At 50.9% G+C, this 21,832-nt stretch overlaps 1 protein-coding gene across 16 annotated transcripts in view; it reads right to left on the reverse strand.

Moving 5' to 3' along the window:
* The window catches only part of MYT1L (myelin transcription factor 1 like), a 419,036-nt gene that overhangs the window by 99,175 nt on the left and 298,029 nt on the right, over window positions 1-21,832 (reverse strand). For all 16 annotated transcript variants that reach the window (XM_027623405.2, XM_027623404.2, XM_027623410.2 and 13 more), the window contains one exon: window positions 10,948-11,297. In XM_027623405.2, the coding sequence (XP_027479206.1) occupies window positions 10,948-11,297 (350 nt within the window). The remainder of the gene's footprint in view (window positions 1-10,947; window positions 11,298-21,832) is intronic.

The following is a 21,832-nucleotide window of genomic DNA, read 5'->3' on the forward strand; positions in this document are numbered from 1 at the left end:
GAGACACAAGTCTGAAATCCTTCAATGTCTAGTCCTGACTGTGTTATACTGTTCTTCTAGCCTTTCAAGTAAGCCATGGGCAAGCAAATACACAACCGATCTAAAAAAAAACAAGTGACGGCGGAGCCCAGGGAGTCCCGCCGCCCCAAGCCAGGGCTGGGAGCACCTCCCGCGCCCTCCCACAGAGGCGGACAGAGCCCAGGGAGTCCCGCTGCTGCTGACGGGCAGGGCAGGGGGCTGTCCGGGATTCCGTGCAGCTCTGTGTCCACTGGGGCAGCAGCTGGGTGGTGCCGTTCTCTTGACCAGACCAGAGGCTCCTTCTAGACTCTTCCCAGCCAGACCTTTGCTCTTCGTAGCATACGGTTCCCATCTTCTTTGTTGGTTTGGGATGATCTGAGGATTTCGTTATGACACCAGCCACTGAAGCTGGTATGGATTGTCACTTGCTGAGCCGGTCAACTCCTGGGGCCTGACCAGTGGAGACTCGGTCCATTCAGATATGCAGAGGAGCTTAGGAAATGAGGAGAATCTGGACTGACTTCAAGAGACCACTGGTTTCGTAATGCCGTGTTCCTGGAAAGCGTGAGGGAATCGAGCAGGTGGGAAGGTGGGAAGGAAGCAAACACCCTGGGGTGAGGCTGTGGAGGGGGCTGGGGAGGACCACAGGGTAGACAGAGGCCACCTCTCCACTCTGCTGACAGTGACCTTCTCCTTCCACATGATCCCTGCAGCCAGCCCACTTCCTGAGCCCAGGCAGAGGATGTGAGCTCCCTCCCCTCTGCCTTCATCCTCCTCCGATACCCCAGATGTGCTCTAGGACAGATGTAGTATCTTTCCTTCTGAGGTAGAAGAGAAGGGTCCCACCTGCCCAGGTGCTGGTCAGTCCAACAGCCTCTTATCCAGAGACGAGCACCAGGGCCCCAGGACCCTCCCCGAGGTCTCCCCGCCTGTCCTGGCAAAGAGGGGCTGAACCCCAGGGACTCTCAACCACTGAAGCCCCTTGTTGAGCAGGAATGGAAGGAGAGTCGCTGATCTGAGAGGGGGAGGGCTGCCACGCACGTGCGGCCAGAAGACCCCACCTCGTCACATTCCCTAATCGGGGTCCACTCGGCAATGTTGTTTGTGTTATTATCAGTTTTAGGGGAACTTTCAGTTGAGGTCTGCCCATATGCACTGTCTCAGCAGTGGCTTCTGGGTTACAGGAGGCTAAAACGATCCAAGCAGAGATGCGCGCTCACAACCCTTGTCAGCATGAGTACAGAAAGATGCCTGCTTCTTCCAGAGCCCAGCAGCTGTCCCCAGTGTCCTTCTCTTAGGGTCACAGAATGTTAGTGCACAAAAGAGTCATGGGTACGACTGCATCGAGACTTTCACATTGGAAGAGATGTGGGTCCAGAGAGTCGAGGCAGCCTGTTTGTGTCCCTGTGCCCTGGGAGGGAGGTGAGTCCTGTATCCGTGGTCACCCTCGGCTTCCCACACCCCTCACATGGTAACCCCACTCTCTCCAGAACTTGCGGATATTCTGGGGATTCAAAAACGGGCTAATCTGAAAGATCAGCTATCCAGGAGAGACAAAGATCCGAGTGAGGAAGTCCTGTCTCTGCTTCCAGGAGGAGAGGCAACTCTGTCCCCATGCTTCTGTGTGGTTACGTGAGTCAGCTGGTGAAGGCTTGGTGGAAACCGTCTGGCAGGACGGCACCCAGACTCACAAGGAGCCCCCAGCTCCTGGACTTGAAGGAGTGCTCAGAAGGGAGCCAGAACTGCGCTGGGGGGTGGGGCGGGGGACACTGAGTTCACTGGTCAACGGCAGGTCTTTCCTAAATTCACATCTAATGGGAGGTCTGACTCCTGAGTGTTCTCCACTCATTAGCACAAATTGCGAGAGCGTAGGGCTGTCTCAGGGCAAAGCAGCGGGGCCTGGCTCACCAGGCCGCCCCAGTGGTCCTGGAAAGGACCCCTCTACTTTTCTGTAATGATTTTGTCTCTCATTTTGCCCAACAGATGCAGACATGGTCTGATTCTACTTTGATTTGTTTTTTCCTTTCTCCACTCCACTGTGTGGAACCAGCAGGGCCCGGCGAAGGCGAGTTTGGGCCGAGACTGGAAGGAGAGGAGGTGGGTCATGGACGCGCCTCCAGGAGGAGGGGCAGCCTGCGCGCCGGCTGGTGAGACCCAGGAAAGACATTGTTAACATTCTGTAATTTTATTAGTTGAAACTAACGTCACACTTCATAAGTCTGACTGATTTGTGTGCGGATAACCGCATGTGGCCAGGGGCTCCCGTGTTCCAGCACAGGGTCAGCACAAAGAAATCGTAGGCGCTGAGCTCTGACTTTGATTTCTGCAGCATATATAAGCACACCTCATTTTGAGGACACTGCCCTCTTTACAGTTCGGAGGCCCGCGGACACCCCGCGTCCAGCATGTCTGTTGACGCCAGTGTTCCCACAACAACTGCTCACTTCCTGTCTCTGCATCTCATTTGGTGATTCTCGCAATTTTCAACCTTTTTCATCATTATTGTATTTGTTATGATTTGTGATCAGTGATTAGAACTCACTGAAAGCACAGACGACGGCTAGCGTGTTTTAGCAATCAAGTATTCGTGTTTTAGCAATCAAGTATTCGTGTTTTAGCAATCAAGTATTCGTCTTCATGCACATGTGCACATGGTTTAGACGTGATGTTATTGCACACTTACCGGACCACAGGGCTGTGTACACACGACTTGTACGTGCATCCAGAAACCAGACGAGTCGTTCGGCTGCTCCATCTCAACCCACAGTATCCCGGAGGTGTGCCTGTGCAGGTCCGTGTGTATCATTTATACACATATGTATGCAACACACAGTTTACACAAACCATCTCCCAGCCGACCGCTGTGCACATGTGGACTGGCTCTCCTGATCTCTCATGTCCTGCGGCCGTTTTGAGGGCCCTGCACCCTGGTTTTGGAGTGTGATCGAAACGCTGGTCCTGAGCATGAAGGCTGAGAAGTGTGCATGGTTTGTCCACCTGACTCGTGGGGGCCAGAGCTAGACTTGTTTTTTTTCACAAGCAAACCTCCAGTACATGGAATGGGGCCTGGTATGTGGACAGGGCTCCCAGAACGTTTGTAGCTCCAGTGAACGAACTCAGTGAGAGAAAGCAGAGCTGGTGGGCAGACACCTCTCCCGAGGATCACGTGGAGGGGAGGTCTCAGGGCTGGCGCTGGACCCCTCAACCCATCTGCTGCATGGCTCGGCCCCTCGTCCGGCCCGTCAGAAAACTCAGAAGTCCTGCGTCGCACTTGAGGTCTCGCGTTAGATCTTCGGGTCGGACGGTGAAGCTGCCCCACATGTGGAGAGGCAAGAGGGGTGAGGATGTAGGCAGGGTCAAGGCACCTGTTAAAAATCTTTACAAACTGTCTGAGGACGATCTCTGTCTTACTGATTTTAAATGCTGTCCATTGTATAAGTGAAACCATCCTTAAAGAATTCCCAGTAAGCCAAGGGAGATAAACTGATGGAAAAATAGGAGTTTTCACAAGGGACCCAAGTTACATAATAACTTGTAGAAATTGTGAGTTATGTTCCTTTCTTTTTTAAAAATATTTTTTCTTGCCATGAGAACTTTTTTTTAAAGATTTTATTTATTATTAGAGAGAGAGCGAGCATAAGCAGGGGGAGCGGCAGAGAGAGAAGCAGACTCCCCACCGAGCAGGGGGCCCAATGTGGGACTGGATCCCAGGACCCTGAGATCATGACCTGAGCCAAAGACGCTTCACCGACTGAGCCACCCAGGCGCCCCAGTTCTGTTCCTTTTGACAGTATTTGTTCGTGAGGATCTGAGCCAGTGGAATATGCATGAATGAAGCTTTGAAGACCTTCTACTTGATGATATTTTTGGTCTCTGGCTTATCTAAATTTCGACTTAAAAATAAGATAGTCATATCCCCCCACCCAGAGAAGGAGCTATGTGAAGTCAGTAGCTCTCAGACTGAGACAGACTGACCCACATTAACCACCCCCTCTCCCACTCCCTCTCCCTCTCTGTCCTCTGTCTCTCTCTGTTTCTGTCTCTCTCTCTCTCCCCCCCACACACACATACACATACGCAGCTCACAGAGTTTCCACATTTTACAGAACGGACTGGACACAAAGGTGATCCTCCAGTCGGCATGTCTGTTGGGAGGGAGCTTGAGATGACTCAGAGTCCCTGTTCTTCATTCCTACTCAACCATGGTTAATGCCCATCGGATGGAAATAATCTGATCTGTTTCTAAAGGTCCTTCGAAAACAAAAACGGCACAACAACTTTCGAGGGACCTAAGTTCAACAATCTTCGGGATCTGGAAAATTCATTCTTTGAGCCCAAATCTTTAAGTGCGTGACTTCTAATTCTGCCCTTTGTAAAGAACTGCGATGTATACTTTTTTGCCGACACACTGCTCTTTGGTACTATGTAATGCATTTCTTTTGGCAGGAGGTGCTGTCTGCCTAGTTTCTGTGTCTTCATAGGACATTTCATTTTTTTGAAGCGGGCTGTCTCGTGCTCTGAGTCCCTCTCGTCAATGAGGCCTCGATGTGGACAGTATGCTGGCTACACACAGCCGGGACCTCGGGCTTGGGATCGTGGACGAGCTTGAGTAGATGCTCGGGGGGGGGGGGGCGGGGCAGGGCCACGCAAAGGGCATCCCTAACACCAGACGCTGCTGGGAGCTCTGAACTGCGTCCCTCTGTCCGTCCTGCACCTTCTCTCAGCTTCCAGACAAGACAGCAAGCTGGACGAAGGGCTGGTGCTTGCCTCCTACACTTTGGCAGGCAAACTGAGGGCCAGTGAGGGCAGCGACCCCCCCCCCAGGATACATAGTACCCCCAGTCCAGAAAACACGCCTCATGCCTGGGCTTTACTCTCCTTTGAATAGCTGGCATTTGGAATAAAAATTACATTAAGAAGAGAAAACACTAATGATGTACTGTATGGTGACTAACATAAGAAAATTAAATTAAATAAAAAAAAAACATATAAGCTGGTAATTTCTTCAAGTGGACCTTAAAACAAACTGAATAAAAACATATTAAATCTAATCTCTTATATCCTTTATTTCTCATTATTATGTAAAGAAAGGTTTTTGCCCAGCACTCCATGCATCTTGCTTGCATCTTAACCGTACATGATGTTAACATCCTCAGCAAGTTTTCTGGTTTGGATTTAAGGGTCTGAAAATTCATGAAATAGAAGCTATAATTACATCTTATACTCATGCAAGATTAGTTTGCGTGAAGACAGTTTAATTTTTATTGCAGACTTCTACCTAGAAATGTCTAGCTCTGTGTTCACTCGTCTCCAAGTGATCGAGCTGTACCCTCCGATCTCTCTGCATGCTAAGCCTCCTAAAATAATGCCTCCATGGATGTAGGGAAAGATTAATTTTTAAGATGATAAAAAATCATCCTGTTCCTTCTCCCAACTGTGTCCACGGCCGTTCTCCAGTTGGAACCTTTGCATATACCAAACCCATCATCTTTGTTTCTATGTTGGTCTCAGAACGCGTTGCTGTTTCTGCTGACCGCGGCAGAAAGCTGGGTCGCTAATGGTGATGTTCAGAGTCTGCATTTCAACTGCTTCCTCATCAGGGACAGTTCCCCAAGAACGACGCAAGAGGGTGATTGCTAATCAATATGAGGGCAGCATCCTGAAGGGGTTCGGGGGGACTCAGAGGCCACAGTGCAGACCCTTGCCACCTTCCCTCTGCCTTTGTCTTAGAGAAGCTCAGGCCCGTCTACTGCAGGTCGTCCTGATGCTTTAGCCACGTGGGGCCTATCGCACCATCCTGTTTGACAGAAAAACCATCCTGCAGACGCTGCACTTAAAAAAACACGTTTCTTTGAGGAGGAATTGATACAGGGTGGGTTTTGTCTTGAATTCCCTTCCACGAAAGTGGAGTTACGGCAGAGAGTGGCCTGCTAGCTGATCGGGGGGGTCGCGCGAGGCTGCTGAGAAGAGTCCAGAGTCAGAACATGAAGGCGCAGTGTGACGATCAGACAGAAGGTGGAGAGGAACTGAGTGCACGCCGGGGGCAGCCGTGCGCCTCAGGGTGATTCTGTCTCTGCTCCTCAGGCTTCGCCTCGCCTGCAGTGACCGTATCGTCCATCTGGAAGGTTCTCACCGCCATTATTCACACCCCCCCCCCCAAACCAGCCAGTTCTTCCCTCGCCGTGAGCTCCCGAGACGCCACCACACGTGCAGCTGTGGGGACCCCGTCGTGCTCAGGACAGGAAGGCATCTGCCGTTTTTCTAATCCGACCGAATGGTCATCGGAATTGCCCCTCAGACCCGAATTATCCAAAGTGCTCCAGAATTCAACAAAGCAGCACAGAAACGACTTTACATTTTTAGAAACGTATCTCAGAAGGAGGATATGTTAGGAAACGGTTCTGTGTTGAAGATGGCCACGAACATGAGCATCTTCTCTAGTCTGGAAAGCACATCACTGCGTTCTTCCTCACGGAATTGTCTTTCCCATCAGCGGACAGATCCGCACGTGCTCATAAGGACACACATTTACACACACAGACACTGATGATATAGACATGTGTGTGCATACCATTTAAAGTTGTATTCTTTTTAGTGGGGTGAACTATGAAATTAAACCATAACTTATGAGGCATTAAGTGACCATGTTATCTGAATTTTCAAATTGTAAGAATCCAAAAAATATTTACCACAGGATGTGCAAACTCCGCTGTCAGAAAAGTCTATGATCCCTGAATAATACCTTTCTTACCTTTAATATAACAAGGGAACTTTCATTTAATAAATGCAGACTAGGCCATGCCAATGTATTTTGAAAATAAAATCCTCCATGCAAAAGACCAGGCCAACTGGACAAAATATAATTTTGATGAATTAAATTTGAATTTAATGTAGTCTGAAATGAATTACTCAGATATCCTTCCCTGTTGTTCAAACAAGCAGAAAGTGATTAAAAGAACACGAGCAGAGTCTGACCACATAACCACCACTTACTGAAAATCATCGAATCTTTCTGGGCCTGACTTTCTAGTGAGCACAACAATGAAATGGTTTCTCCCTATCTCACACAAACACTGAAGATCCAACATCATCCCGAACCTTAATATACACGCTAGATGTGTACATTGTTGGCAATATTTTGTTCATAGGTAACTACGATGCTGGAGGATCCTTGGAATTAAAATAACTATCTAATTCCCAGGTTAGAAATAATGGTCCTTCTATAATCTGGGGGCCCCGTTGTAATAATCTGGGGGTTTATCTAAAACAAAACCTCCTGGACTGCACAGTCCAATTTATGTTAGAGTGTACGCTGCCCCAGATAAAACAATGACCCCATCCCATAGCAGAAACGGACTCTGCATCTGCTCGTAAGGCTGATGTCGTATGGCCCCTTCACGACGCCCTGCTTCCTCATGTTAGATGGTGGCCTGCTGTTGTGGACGTGCATGTGTGTGAGCCAGACTCTTGGCATTGTCCAGAATGCTCTCCTCTGCCTATGTCACACTTGCGTCGCTTCTCTCTTAACTGAAGTCACTGTCTCTGCCTCTATTTGCTAAGATAAAGGCACAATCCAACTTGGAGGGAACCCGCTGACAGCTCAGGGATATGATGGCGACTGAGAGTAGAAACCAAGGAACATGAAAGATTGACTCAAGAGGGTGACCCAGAGCTCTGGCTACCAGACAAAAGAGGGACAGCCCCTGCTTTTCACAAGTGTATGATTTCTGCCAAATCGACTCAAGGCGTGGACAGAGGCACACAGTATGGGATGCCCTGGACTCACTCTGCGTTTCTCACGGTAAAGATGTTATCAATGACGGCACTCAACCTTTGTTGGCAGTGATTTTGGCACTAAATTTACCAGGAAGGTAAAATAGAACATATTTGGTAAGTGAGGACATGGAAACAGGAGATTGTCAGGTATATGAGTGATCAGCAAATCACTTGGCCCACGGGGGTCTTGGACCACGTGATCATGGGGGCCCTCCAACAGACTTCTCTGTATTACAGCAAATCTCAGTGAAGCAATCTCTAGATAACAGGAACCTAAAATGATTTCTTCTTAGGAAAGATACTTTTGCTTGACTCAGAAATCGAGCCAGCCTTTGGTGCTTCCCTGCAGAGAACTAGCAACAATCAGAACCACAGCAGAAGGTTGTCCCATGGGCCATCACTGTTTGATCCGAGTGACTCCTTGGGACCTAGGATTCAAGCGAGAGCCCCTCTGAAAGGGGGTAGATTTTTACACTTTGCTGCCAAGGATACTCAGTCAGTCGGATGTATTAGTCTTAGAAGATGCTTAACTGGGGAGCTGGATGCTGAATATGAATTCTGAATCCAGGAACCTGACAAATGATTATTTATCCTCTTAATGGGCATTTGCCTTCCAAGTATATCCTTGTATGCTTCAGATTATCACTCAGTGTTTGCTGGTCACCGTGCTAGTTGGGTCCTGCAGATAGACACTCAGGGCCTGCATCATCCTAATGTACCCATTCACTTCATGGTTCTATCATACATCCACTTATGCTCATTCACTTGAATGTTTCTAGAAAAATGTCACTAGTTTTGATCTTCTATCTCACTTTTAAAAACAATTATGTTCTAAGCATTCAAGTTAGAATAATAATGTAAAAAAAAAACCTTATCTCAATGTCCACAATAGCCAAACTATGGAAAGAGCCAAGATGTCCTTCAAGAGACGAATGGATAAAGAATATGTGGTCCATATACACAATGGAATATCACTCAGCCATCAGAAAGGATGAATATTTACCATTTGTATCGACCTGGATGGAACTAGAAGGTATTATGCTGAGTGAAATAAGTCAGACAGAGAAAGACAATTGTCATATGGTTTCACTAATATGTGAAATATAAGAAACAGCACAGAGGATCATAGGGGGAGGGAGGGAAAAATAAAATAAGATAAAAACAGAGAGGGAGACAAACCGTAAGAGGCTCTGGACTCCGGGAAACAAACTGAGGGTTGCTGGAGGGAAAGTTGGGGGGATGGGGTCACTGGGTGATGGTATAAAGGAGGGCACGTGATGTAATGAGCACTGGGTGTTATATGCAACTAATGAATTACTGAACACTGCATCTGAAACTAATGATGTACTGTATGTTGGCTAATTGAACTGAAATAAAAAGAAAAGAGAAAAACCGTATCTAGTTGCATTCTAAAGCTATTTCATTAAGTCTCTGCTTCCTCAATTTATGTCAGTTTGTACTTTAAAAGTAGATTGTTTAAAAAATATTAGCCTAAGTCAACTAAAACTGAAAGTTTAATTCTAGCAAATGAAGAGCAGAACCTAAAATGTGGTTAAGACCCTCGGTTAAATTTTGCACATTTGCAAACGTGTCCTACCAGAGCCCAGGGCACACAACCACCCATGCTTTGAGCAGTGCTGCCCGCTTCTGTCCGAGCACAGAACGGGCATCTGGAGGAGCGATACTGCCCACACCATCTTTACAAGAAGCTACGGTCAGGTGATAAACCAGGAACCAGCTTCAGAAGTTAATGACTTTGCCCCAAACTGCACACATTAGGAAAGTGTTCACAGGCAATTTGCCAAATGGGTCTACTTCCCAAGGTTCCACACTGCGTTACAGGAAGGTACTGCCTGTGGTTCTCAGCATGCAGCTCCGTCTAGTCAGTGACACGGGGGTGTGGGCCCACGGTCCATGCAATGGAGCTGGTGGTGCCTACGTGTGTGCGCTCTGATGCGCATCACCGGACTGTCTCACACAGTCTCGACGCTCTCAATGTCACGACAGGGGAGCAGTGTGGGGACCCCGCACTTTGATGTATGAGATCTGTGTGCACACACATATGCACGTGGGTGTGTATGGACATGTGTGCGTACCTGCGTGAACGGAACGGTGACCTCGACCTGCTCCAACAATCATAAAACTTAGGTTCCCGAAGGAGGAACGTTAATTTATGTGCTCCACACAGGATTAGCAACAAGCAGCCTCACACCTGCCCCATCTAGAATGGCTCTCCGCACTGGCCGAAGCGTCTGTCCTTTGTATCGAGAAATTAGCTCTCCCAGAACTCAGAGTTTTGAAGAGCTTTGAGCCCAAGGAGGAAGCATAAGAGAACATACTCCCTTTGCTTTTAAACACATTTGGCACTTCTCTGAGGCAAACTCCGAGGCAATAAAGACTAAGTCTAGATTCTTCAGAAAACTCCCACCTTTTTCTAGAAAAGAAATGACTTTTAGGAAGCGGTTATCTTTCCAATCATATTTGTGAGTCTGACACCACGAGAAAACTGGCTGTAAAAACAAATCAGCCTTAGATCTGTTGCCCAAAGCGTGGTGGCCAGCCTGTGCCCCACGGCTCCCCACGTGTGTCTCGCTCACCGCGTGGGACAGCCCGGGTCAGAAGCACGGTTCTCAGGTACGAAGCAGGCGGCACGTCGATAAACTACTCCATTTCAGCAACACTCCCTCCCACCCCGATCTCTGACAAAGGCACAGCTCTGGCCACCAATGGGCAGGACTGACATGCCCGTCAGTGCCTGGCGTCTTGCCGAGCTTTCGGCCCCGGGAGGCGAGCAGCTGCCCGCCCCACCCCCGCCACTCGGGCTGACCCAGGATGCCCCGGGCAGAGTACCCCGGAACACGTGAGGGGAAGGCCAGGTGCCGCCCCGAGGTTCTGGGTAAAGTGGCTGGTCAGACGCGTGCTGGGTGAACAGCGCGGCCGTCTGTGCGCGCGCGACACGGCCCCCGCCGCCGGCGGACGAGGGGAGGAACGCTTTCCGACCGGAGCTAAGGGCACACAAATCGAGATTCATTTCAGCCCGGACCAGGCAGGCTTATTTCGTGAGAAATCGGGACACGTCCCGAGGGGCACACCGGGAGCTGCGCGTCGGCGCACGGCCCCCACCGCTGGGCGCGCTACTACGCTAAGGATTACCGTTGTCCTCCTCCTCCTCGTCCTCCTCCTCCTCCTCGTCCTCCTCCTCCTCCTCCACGTCCTCTCCGTCCTCGTCCTCGTCCTCCTCCTCCTCCTCGAGCTCCTCCTCGTCCTCACGGTCGCCCTCCTCGTCCTCCTCCTCCTCCTCGCGGGGCTCGTCCTCGTCGTCCGAGAACTCGTCCTCCTCCTCCTCCTCCTTCTCGTCCACGTCCTCGGAGCCCTCACTCTCGTAGCACTCATCCACCGAGGAGCTGTCGGCCTTCACGGCAAACGGCTTCCGCTTCGCAGCGGGTTCCTGGGGCTGCTTGTCCTGTGTTTTTCTTTTTTTAGCCAAGGGGCAGCCGTACACACTGCGGAGAGAGAGAGAGAGACATGTCGGTGTCACGGTCTTCGGAGGTTAGAGCACCAGGAACCCTGGCCCAGCTAAGGCTCAGCGCGAGCGCCACCCACGCGCTGCAGGAGGGTCTGAGCACACCCACGAGCATGCCCCGCCACCGCCACACCGGTCCCCCTCCCAGCTCTCGGCTACGGCCGCCACAGAGCGACGCAGGGCTCTTGCTCACGGCCATCACAGAGCGACGCGGGGCTCTCGGCTACAGCCGCCACAGAGTGACGCGGGGCTCTCGGCTAAGGCTGTCAAAGAGTGACGCAGGGCTCTCGCTCACGGCCGCCACAGAGAGACGCGGGGCTCTCATTCACGGCCGCCACAGAGCAACGTGGGGCTCTCGGCTATGGCCGCCACAGAGTGACGCGGGGCTCTCGGCTAAGGCCGTCAAAGAGCGACGCAGGGCTCTTGCTCACGGCCGCCACAGAGCGACGCGGGGCTCTCGGCTACGGCCGCCACAGAGTGACGCGGGGCTCTCGGCTAAGGCCATCAAAGAGCGACGCGGGGCTCTCGGCTACGGCCGCCACAGGGGAACAAGGGGGGAAGACACGGAGGCACAAAGACAGATGTTCCTTTTGTCTAAAATGAGATGTGTGATCCCCATGACTGACGAAAAGTCGGTAGGACTCTGATTACTTTGTTTTTGGACCTGAAATGTGGAATGTTTATCCAGTCTCATATGGACACATTTTCAGAATCTCCCTGGTGCTGGACCCTGGGCCCCGCCAGACTCAGAGGGGAAGGACACAAACGTAGACAGGTGCGAGTGAGACCATGTTGGAAGCGTTCAGTGTGGTTTACGCATGCACCGAGTACCTCATGCATGGGCACGCAGGAAAGGGTTGTCGAATGAACGGATGGCGTGTGATGGTGCTGTGATAAAGGCATGCCAAGGGCGCTACATTACGAAAAAAGAGGGAGAGACAGTGGGTCAAGGGAGCTAGGACTTGCCCCAAAAGGATGAGGCTGGGGGACTTTCAAAGGGGATGCATGGAGCTATTTAAATGCATTTCAAGCAAAACAGAGACTTTGCAAAGATGTGAACATAAGAAAGAGTATGATCAGTGCAGAAAACAGACATAAAATCCAAACGTGGGTGTTTAGAAAATGTGACGGTGGGGCTGGCGGGAAGGTGGCAGGTGTGGGCCGAGGTTGGACACGGCAGACCACCCGGGGGACTCGGAGACGTGTCTCAACCCCGGGAGGGGCATGGGAGAGGGTAGGAGAGGCAGTCACTGTGCCAACCTGGTGTCGGCTGAGTGTCCTAAGAGCCTCCGCCGGACACTCAAGTCCTTGATGGGCTCTGGGGCCCCCAGCAGTGAGAAGAGGAGCGAGTTAGACCCACGGTGGAGGGGAGGGATGCGCACGTAGGAGGATTCTGTTTAGACTATGATGCGTTTGAGCTGCTGTGGCAGGTCTCACAGAGTGAGGGGGTGGACAGATACTCGACTTTGTACTTCAGGGTCCCCAGCTGTAACCGAGCATCTTGCACGCTTTTGCTTTAGGGATGGAAGGAAAATGTTAGTGCAGTGCCTGGAGCCTACACGGGACCCAGTGAAACATGGTGACTGCTCTTAGATCATCATCGCGACTTGCCTTCCTGCTCAGGAAGCCAGCAATCCAGCAGGCTTGTCCCTCCGCACAGTTTGGACACTTCCTATGGTGCTGTTTGTCACCCCTATCAACACTTCCCAGACAATTCAGACCGGGAATGAAAGGGAATGGTAATGATTTCATGTCTTAGAAAATGATTTCTTCTGGTTGCTTGGGTGCATTTCATACTCCAGTAAAAATGACATGATTCGTCGGATCCCCTGGAGGACACTGGCATGCATTGGTGCCCAGAGTTGAGGGACTTCATGCCCATCCTAGCGTGTGACTGTGGTCAGTCCCTTCTTCAGTGTGGGCGTCCCTTTCTTCATCCGTAAAGTGAGGGCCACTGGGTGACTGCTGAGACTCCACCACCTCCAAAACCTGGGATGATTGGTCACCTGCCTTTTGAAACTTAGCATTTCTTAGAAACGTAATAATCAAAACAAGAATAATACTTAGTATAACCAGAAAAAACCTGAAGAGAATACATATTGGTCTATATAGCATTTCTAAGATGAAATAAACAGAGTTCTGAGCTTTCTTTTGTGTGACTCCACGCACGGGGGAGACTGAGTCAGGGGCCTCAGACACACATGGCAGCACCTTGGAGGACTGGCTCCCCCTGCCTTGCTGTCCACCCCCTCGTGCTGAATGACCACCTGACAGCGAGTCAAGCCCAAGCTCCACACCACTCAGGCTTCTGGGGAGATGGCCCTGGTCAGGAGACTGCTGATGTGCCCAGTCTGTGTTTGTCCAAATGAAGACTTAGCAGTAAGTGCCCTTGCCCTTGCAGAGTCGGCCCAAAGTGTCCAGGTCATGATGTCTGCTGGTACCTGCCCATCAGGAGCTCTGTTCTGCATCAGGGTTACCTGCACAGCAGGCGCCCACCAAAACAGAACACCAGGCCTCCCGTTGACCATCAGACTCATCTAGATTGCTAGGAAGTGATGTACAACCAGCCAACTCTATGCTCTTCAATGATGCTCCTCAAAATGCTCCACCCCAACTGGCAATGGGAGACTCCTTCAGACGGATAAGCCAGCACCACGGCTGGGATTCCTGTTTTATCTCCCCTCCCATCCGCACACACTTAGCTGCCCGAGATCTCCAGAGGGCCCACTTGTGGCTCAGACCTTAAATGGCTGGGGAGGAGTGTGCAGATTATCCTTAAAACAGAGGCTGCAATTAGAAGTTCACAGAACTGGACTTTGCTCTGGATAGACAGGCCGCTGGGATTCTGGAAGGTGGCCTGTCCGACCCCTCCTGCTCTGGTTCATTTTCCCATCTCCTGCTGCCTACCACGGCTCCCTGTCCGCTTGAGCCCTTTGCGGTGGCGAGCCAGGGGAGTGGAGGTGGGGAGGAAAGGAGGGAGAGTAGAAACATCGCTGAGTCAGATGGTGGGAGAAGCGTGGGTGTCTGCCAGTCACCGCCTGAGCCTGAGCCTCACCTAGTGGGTTCCGGTGTCAGCACATGACACATTTGGCAGACAGGGTAACAACATGGAGGGAAGAGCACGTCCAGAGCCCTGCATTCCTGGCTCAGCTCTGTTAACGCCTGGATGGGCTCCTGGACACTGGCTGGGCCTCAGTTTACCTATCTGTGTAATGAAAGTGTTGCCGGTCCCTTGACTGTGCTACAGTTTCAAAGCATTCAAAATTCCTAAGTGATCTCCTTATTGCTCCTATGAAGTATAAATTCTATCATCTCCTAGTCTGTTTCTATTTATGATTTTGGAAACCATTTCAATTAAACTTCGTACTGTTGGAGTTAGCTGACCTCAAACATCCAGTACCTACTGCTAATTCGCATGGCTTGATGCTCAAAGTCTTTCCCTGTGTCCATTAATGGTAAATCATGTCATACACTTACTGCAAACACATTCCGTTTGCCCCTTTCCTATCGGATCCAGTCTCACTGGCCACCAGCTCCGTGTGCCTACTTTACATTTGGGAGCAAAATCCAAGCCCGAAAGGGAGATTTTATTCATGTGTCAGACAGCAGGTGGATCAAGAACCTGCTTGAGTCCACCGAGGCCTCCTGGTCTATGAGACCCAGGGGTTCGGACTATTTCAGAGCGCGGCCTTGGAGGACAATTCTGCAGTGTGAGTCTGAGGAGTGTGGGTCCTCCGGAACCCACGTTCTGTGCATACCCTGTCTGCTGATGAGGTGGCCAGCCGCCTGGGAGCAGAGAATCCGCACACCCATGAAGAGCGGGTGCTGCCTCCTCTCCATGGCTGGTGCTACCAATCCAGGGACTGTACAAGTCAGCGTGCTTCACAACTGTGTCCCACTCAGATTCATCTAGGCTCACTGCTACCAGCACATACGAGTCTTTCTAAGCAGACAATAGAAACCCACAATCTTGGAATGTCTCCACTTTACAGAAAACACACGGAATGCACGGTGGAGTCTAGGAATAACTGGGAAGCTGACACCAAGGTGAAGCTCCAGGTAAACGGACGAGGCAGGTGTGTGGCTGGCGCCCCCCACACCTCCCGCATATGCGGGAGCACCTGAGCTCAGCTGAGTGTCTGGGGTCATTGCTTCAGTCCCCAGTTCTGCTCCTCTCGGTAGGACAGTCAGCCTCCCCCAGCTGTGTATTTCCCATGGGGAAGAGTGCAGCCTTGCTGATGGCCGGTGGTCAAGGAGTATTTGTTGAATGAACAGACCATAGTTTTCTCCATTTATCAAAAATGAAAGCACTTACTCCGTTCTGGTGTGATTACGGGTTCTCCTTCAAGAGACTGAGAAAACAGCCGGTGTTTAACAGCTTGTCACATTTTAGAGCTGGAGTGTCTGGTTCAGTTCAGCTGCTAGTCATGTGTAGCTATTTAATTAAAATTAAAGAAAATTTAAAAAATTAACTCCTCAGTCATGCTAGTCACATTTCAAGTGTCCGGTAGCCACAGGTGGTGAGTGGCTAGCATATTGGTGATTTCCACCACCACCACCAGTTCAGTGGGCGGGTCTGAGCCACAGTGGGTGCTCGGCGGGTATTTGCAGAATGCGCACCTGAGGGAGAGGACAGGGGAAACTGCAGGACGAAGAGGAGAACGGCACAGGAAGGGCAGAGCTTTGGAAGATTCCAGAACTCTGACTTCAAGAAAGCTCGTTCTCCTCCAGTCACCGAAGGGAGTGTGTTCTGTCAAAGTAGCAACGTCAGACCAATCCACCGCGAAGGTCCAGGCCGATACCAGCGGGGAGCCTTCAGTGAGCCCTGGAGATTCCTCCGTGCAGAGCTCCCCGCACACGTCGGCAGGTGCGGCGACGAGCCTCTGCACACCTCCGTCGTGTGGCGGTGGCCGGGTGCCAAATCCTCGTCTGTGGGGTATGGACAGCTCCTAACCTCCTGTACCCACTCCTCCACTCCAGCCCTTTATAAAATAGGCAACATTTGAAGATTACAACAGATGCGCTTTCTACTTTTTCCACACAGCTGAAACCGCAGAGCGCCTGTTTCAGCCTCACCGACCGAAGCTCCTGGAAGTTGCAGAGGGAAGACCTGCGTTGAACCGGCTGCAGTTTTCTCTCAGCTGGCACATGTCCTGAGCGTTACTGTGCCGCCCCGAGGCCTAAAGTTCCTCTCAGTCGGGGCAGCTTTTACAGTCCTTTTGGTGTTAACTTGATTTAAGCGATCTTGAGTCTTTCGTATCAGGTCATTCTAGAAAATTGGTTCTTTGCCCTCAGTGCACACTTACATTTAAAATATCATGTCTTACACGCTCTCCAGGCTGCTTGCTATACTATTTTTTAATGGTCTCTCACTTGACGTTTTCATTTATCTAATTTTAATATAAACAGAGGATAAGGTCTCAGGAACCGAAAGACTGATTTGGAGGCGTGTTCCTGCTCCAGCTCTTCCTGAGGGCGTCAGCGAGAGAGGCAGGGCCCACGAGGCAGGCGGCCAGACCGGGTCACGGACTCGCAGGCTCTCTGGGTCATCTCTTCTCTCACGGACCATGGATGATACCTCTCTTGTACTGCTTGAAGAGCCTCTGCTGTGCCGCGGTTAGAATCATTATTTGGAATAACGTAAATAATATCTGGACAGGATTCTGGAGCCCTGAGTTCTAAACCCGGCTCGGGGAGAACGCCACAGCTCACGGAGCAGTTTCTTGCTGTCTTTGTACGTCTTCACAGATATTGATCCACAAACCCTCACAACGACTCCATGCAATAGAAATGATTCTAATTCCCTTTCTAAGGGACGGAGGTTTCCAGTGACTTGCTGAAGGCCACACGGCTGAGTAACACAGAACAGAGTACTTGACATTTCCTTGCCCCCGTGTCTTGCCCTTCTGAATTCTAAAGACAAGTGAAACCTGCCCTACTTACTGGGCTACTGTAAGGATCCATTCAAACTAGAAGGTATCTGTTTTTCCAGTGTCTAACCTATAGTCAGCAAAAATTACATTCTTCTGAATGAGTGAGGCCGAGTGGCTCCTTTGTCCACAGTTAAGAACATGCTTCACAGAGCCTCGCAGACACAGCCCCTGACCTCCCAGCACAGGAGCGGACAGTTGCCCGATGGGGGCAATGGGGCACCACAGCCGGGGTGGGGCAGGAGAAAGACAGACAGACAGACCGCGAGCAGCGTGGCTGCCCCTGGGGGAAGGACGGGCCAGGTCTCCACAGATGAAAGAGGCCGACACCCTCCCACACGCGGGGAGGGCTGTGAGCGGCGTTTGACCGACACGGACACAGACAACACTGGTGATCCGTGTGCCTGGATGCATCTCAGGCTGCGCGTCTCATCATGAGTCCCAAACCCCCCGCAGGGGCGTCCAACTCTGCAGGAACTCCAGCCCACGAGGACTCCACCTGTGTCGTCCTGAAGGAGCCTCTGCCTCGCTGCTCCAAGTGTCTGTCCCTAGGCGCCCGTCCATCTGGGAAACCCGTCACCCCACCACCCCCTCACGGGACCTGCGCTGGATCCGCCACTCTCCGGACCCGAGCTCTCCGTCCTCTGCAGCCGCTCGTGTGGGTGCGGCACCTCCCCCCGGCGCTCACGAGGAAGGGCATGTGAGGGGGACATGTGGGAGACTGCGTGTGTGAAGGTGTCCCCGCACTGTCCTGTCCATCATGGCCGCCTGCCCGGGGGAAAGATTCTAACCAGCACTGCGCTTGCTGGGTACGTGCGCCGCTTCCTCCCTCGTGTCCAGTTCTTGGTGACCGGTCACAAAGTCCGGTGCTGTTACGAGTTTCGGTCCACGTATGACACTGGGGGGTTTCTGTGGTTCCTTGCCGGTCCCTCTGATTGGGGCACATGTCCACATCCTGTGCCGTGAGCTTGGAGGGCTGGGCTGATCTGCAGTCGGTTCAGAGAAATTCTGCATTTGCTTCTAGCGCTATTTTATCCTCATCGTTTCCTCTGGTCCCTGATTTCTAGAATCTGGATGCTGTGTTTCGGGAGCTGCCTCTTGTATGGTCTTATCTTTTCTGTTTTCCCCCAGAGTTTTGTCCTCTAACTGAGAGATTGCTTTGACTTTACCTTCAAGACTTGAGTTTTTATTTCTTGCTATTTTTCATTTTTTCTAAATTTCTTTGAGGTCCTAATTGTTTTCTAAGTAACTATCTTTCTATTTCTTTGACAATATTACATTTTGGGGGGAGGATTTTCTTCTTTTTACATAATCTCTGCTTTCTCCAGGTTGTTTTCTGCTATTTTGTTTAGAGTCTTTTCCCCATGTCTCATCTCTGGGTGCCCCCCGTGCGCAGGGCAGGACCGCGGTGACTGGGCGTCAGGTGCGGCCTGACCAGGCTGCTCCGTCTGGTCATCCAGCAGTAAAGCACGGTTTCTCCCCAGCATATGACACGCTTGGAATCTAGTGTGGAGACACTCGGGTCTGGACATTCCAGGCACAGATGCCCACCCAGTCCTCCTGTCTGCCCTCAACCTCCAGGGACCCAGTGACAAACCCCATGCTTCATTCTCTCCAGAGAGCACTTCGTTCAGCGTATTACATCTCTGGGGTGAAAGAGGGTTGCTTCATCTGGCTCAGGGTCTGGAGCCGTAGACTGGGGGGTCTGCCTCTACACACACATGAAGCCAGTTTCCCGGCTGTTGATCCATCGTCAGAAGTGCTGGTGCCGCCAGGTCTAGAGCTTCAGGGGGTTCCAGAGTTCGGGTCTCCCCAGGGCACCCACGATGCCGCTATTGTTGGGGGGCAGGGCGTCTGCCGGATCAGACAGTCCTCGACTCTCAGCCCTGCTGCTTCCAGAACTCTGTTGCTGTCTCCCCTCCCCCATTGTTTTTCCCAGTGTCCCTTCGCCTTTGAGAACCAGCCTCTTGGCCGTCATTTTAGGGAGTTCTTCAAGGCAGCACCAGGTAATAAGTGTGTTCGACTCTTTCTTGAACTTGGACATTGTCTACTGCCTTTTAAAGAACTTGGAAAATGTGACTCTCCTCCCTATATGATTTTAGTTCCCACAGCATGACCTGGAGCCCTCGTGGTGGCTACCCGTCCCTCTGCCTCTCTCCTACAATCCCCCGCCCACCCATGACCGTTCTCTGTCCTGACCCTTGGTGATAGATGTCAAGTTCTACCTTCTCATAAAGTCACTCCTGACCAGCCCTGAATTCAGGATCCTCTACTTTTAAGAACTCTGCCCCATTAGATACTTAGCACCAACTTTGCAAACCCTACCTTACTGTGAGCTTGACTTCTGGAGAGGCGTTTCTCTTATCATCTCAATTCAACTGTTTTCTCTTTGGCTTAGGGACTGTGCCTTATAGCCAATTATCCTAAATCCCCACTGTGCCAAATGATGGAGTGGGTATTTGATACATCCGTCCTATTGATCAATATTATTGGCACTTTTGGTGTGGGCCCACCAGTCTTTAGGCTTGATTCCACCAGCGTCTGGCTTTCAAAGAAATGCATGCTGTCTCCTCCTCCTGCACAAAACAACATTTACTATCTTTGCCATTTATGAGACTAGAATGTTGAGAACGTTAGGATAAAATTATCCCAAGAACCAAGCTACCTCTTGGCAGTAAGATTAGAAAATGAAACTGCTATATAAAAACACAGAGACTCTATTTTAGCTAAAAGTCTCAAGTGGTTAACAAGGTTTCCCGAAGTGGCCAGTCCCTTATGGGCCTGTGCCCCGTGTGACAATGACAATTCCCTCGGAGCAGTGAAGTCCGGAGGAGGTAGGAGCCTTGGAAATCACTGAGTCCATCTTCTCAGCTAGAAAATGAATAAATTGAGGCCAGAGAGATTAAGTGATGTGCACGGGCTCAGCGCATGGGTCAGCATCAGACCAGACTTCTGTCTGCTAAGCAGGCACCTCTCTGTCAGGCAGAGTAAAGGTCGAAGTGATCAGCAGCCCGAAAGCACCCACACTGCGAGCCTGTCCCTAACCTGCAAGCCTGCATGCATGGCTGCTCTCGCCTCCTGTCCATATTAGCTAGAGGAGCGAGCCCTGGGAGAGAACTGCGCAAGCAAACACCGTTGTGGGCTATGCTGTCGATAAATTCGTCTTTCTGAACGTTTCCAAGTGGACACCAACACTCCTGCTCCGAAGACCACTCGGCCACATTTAACACTAGCAGTCGAGACCACCTGGTCTGCATGCAGTCCAGACGAAGAGACGGAGTGCTTCTGAGGCAGCAACTGTGACTGCATCCTTAGGGAGGGATCACTGCACCTGGTGCTGATGCCGCGGTAACTCTTCATGCTGCAGGAACTCTTAGCACCCTGACATACCTCACCCCAGGGCAACGCCGTCCCAGCTGCTGAGTGTACGCCAGCACAGGCCCCAGACCTGTAGTGAGGCAGATGAGCAAGAAGAACCAAGAAGCAAGCGACTTATGTGTTTGTGCTGGGGGCAAATATACAAGAAAATCCGTAAAACAAAAAGCTAAAGATTTCCTACTCTTCTTCATCAGGAGCTCTAGGACACGGTACTTTGTCTTTATATGGTCAGTAGGAAATCATTCAATTGTGTAGTATTTAAAATTCCGGTATAGTTGAAGGATTGAGACGTTGACAGGTTTAGTTTGGGGATGGAGGTGATGCATTTGAACATCCGTAGCTCATATATTTATTAGATATTCAACATTTTATGCACACACACACACACACACACACACACACTCCAGGCAAAATATGCCTTTGATAAAATAGTAAAGCTTCTTAAATATGCATTTTCTAATAAGCTGTTGCAAGCAAAATATATAAGCTCTTACTCCACATAGATTCTCAAAGCTGCTCCCCAGTTTAATGGGCATCAGGCTACAAATAATGAGCCTTAAAATCTGGCCATTATAAAGAGGAGTAAAAATGTTTTCTTCATAACGTGGCCCTGATTCTCATTTCTGTGGCAATGGTTCGTTACAAGGTGTTGTGCTTGCACACTTTTGTCGAACGTAACCTTACAAGCAGATCTATCCGCCTCCGGGGCTTCCCACCCCGTGTTTGGGTAATATCTCAGCTGGACCAGCTATGCTTATTTCTTATTTACTTTCCAGTGTCCATTAGAGACGCTGGTCCCAAGGAAGCCCACCACAGACCTCCTCATCATGCTCGCTGCCCCGCTCATGACCCAGCACCCGGCACACACTGTCCCGGAGCATGACCCTCACGGCTGTGGGTCTCCACTCTCCCTAGGACTGTCTGCTCTTTCCCCTAAACTCGGGTGACAAGACAGGCTAGACTTCCTTGCTGCAGGCTCCCCTCGTGTACAACAGGTGATTCTCCCAGAGTCTGGGGAAAAGCAGCGGGGGTTGCCCTATTTGTTTCAAATGAGGTGGAGTGACAGCTCATGGGAAAGGTGCTTTGAGCACAGATTCGGAACATCCACCATGCTCCTCCCGTCAGGATCTCTCCTGGAGTCTGTGAAGGTGGCATCTCCGTCCCATCTCTCTCCAGCTCGTTTGTCTTTGTGAGCAGGCAGGTGTCC

Source organism: Zalophus californianus, chromosome 8 (assembly GCF_009762305.2).
Source record: "Zalophus californianus isolate mZalCal1 chromosome 8, mZalCal1.pri.v2, whole genome shotgun sequence".
Taxonomy (NCBI): Eukaryota; Metazoa; Chordata; class Mammalia; order Carnivora; family Otariidae; genus Zalophus; species Zalophus californianus.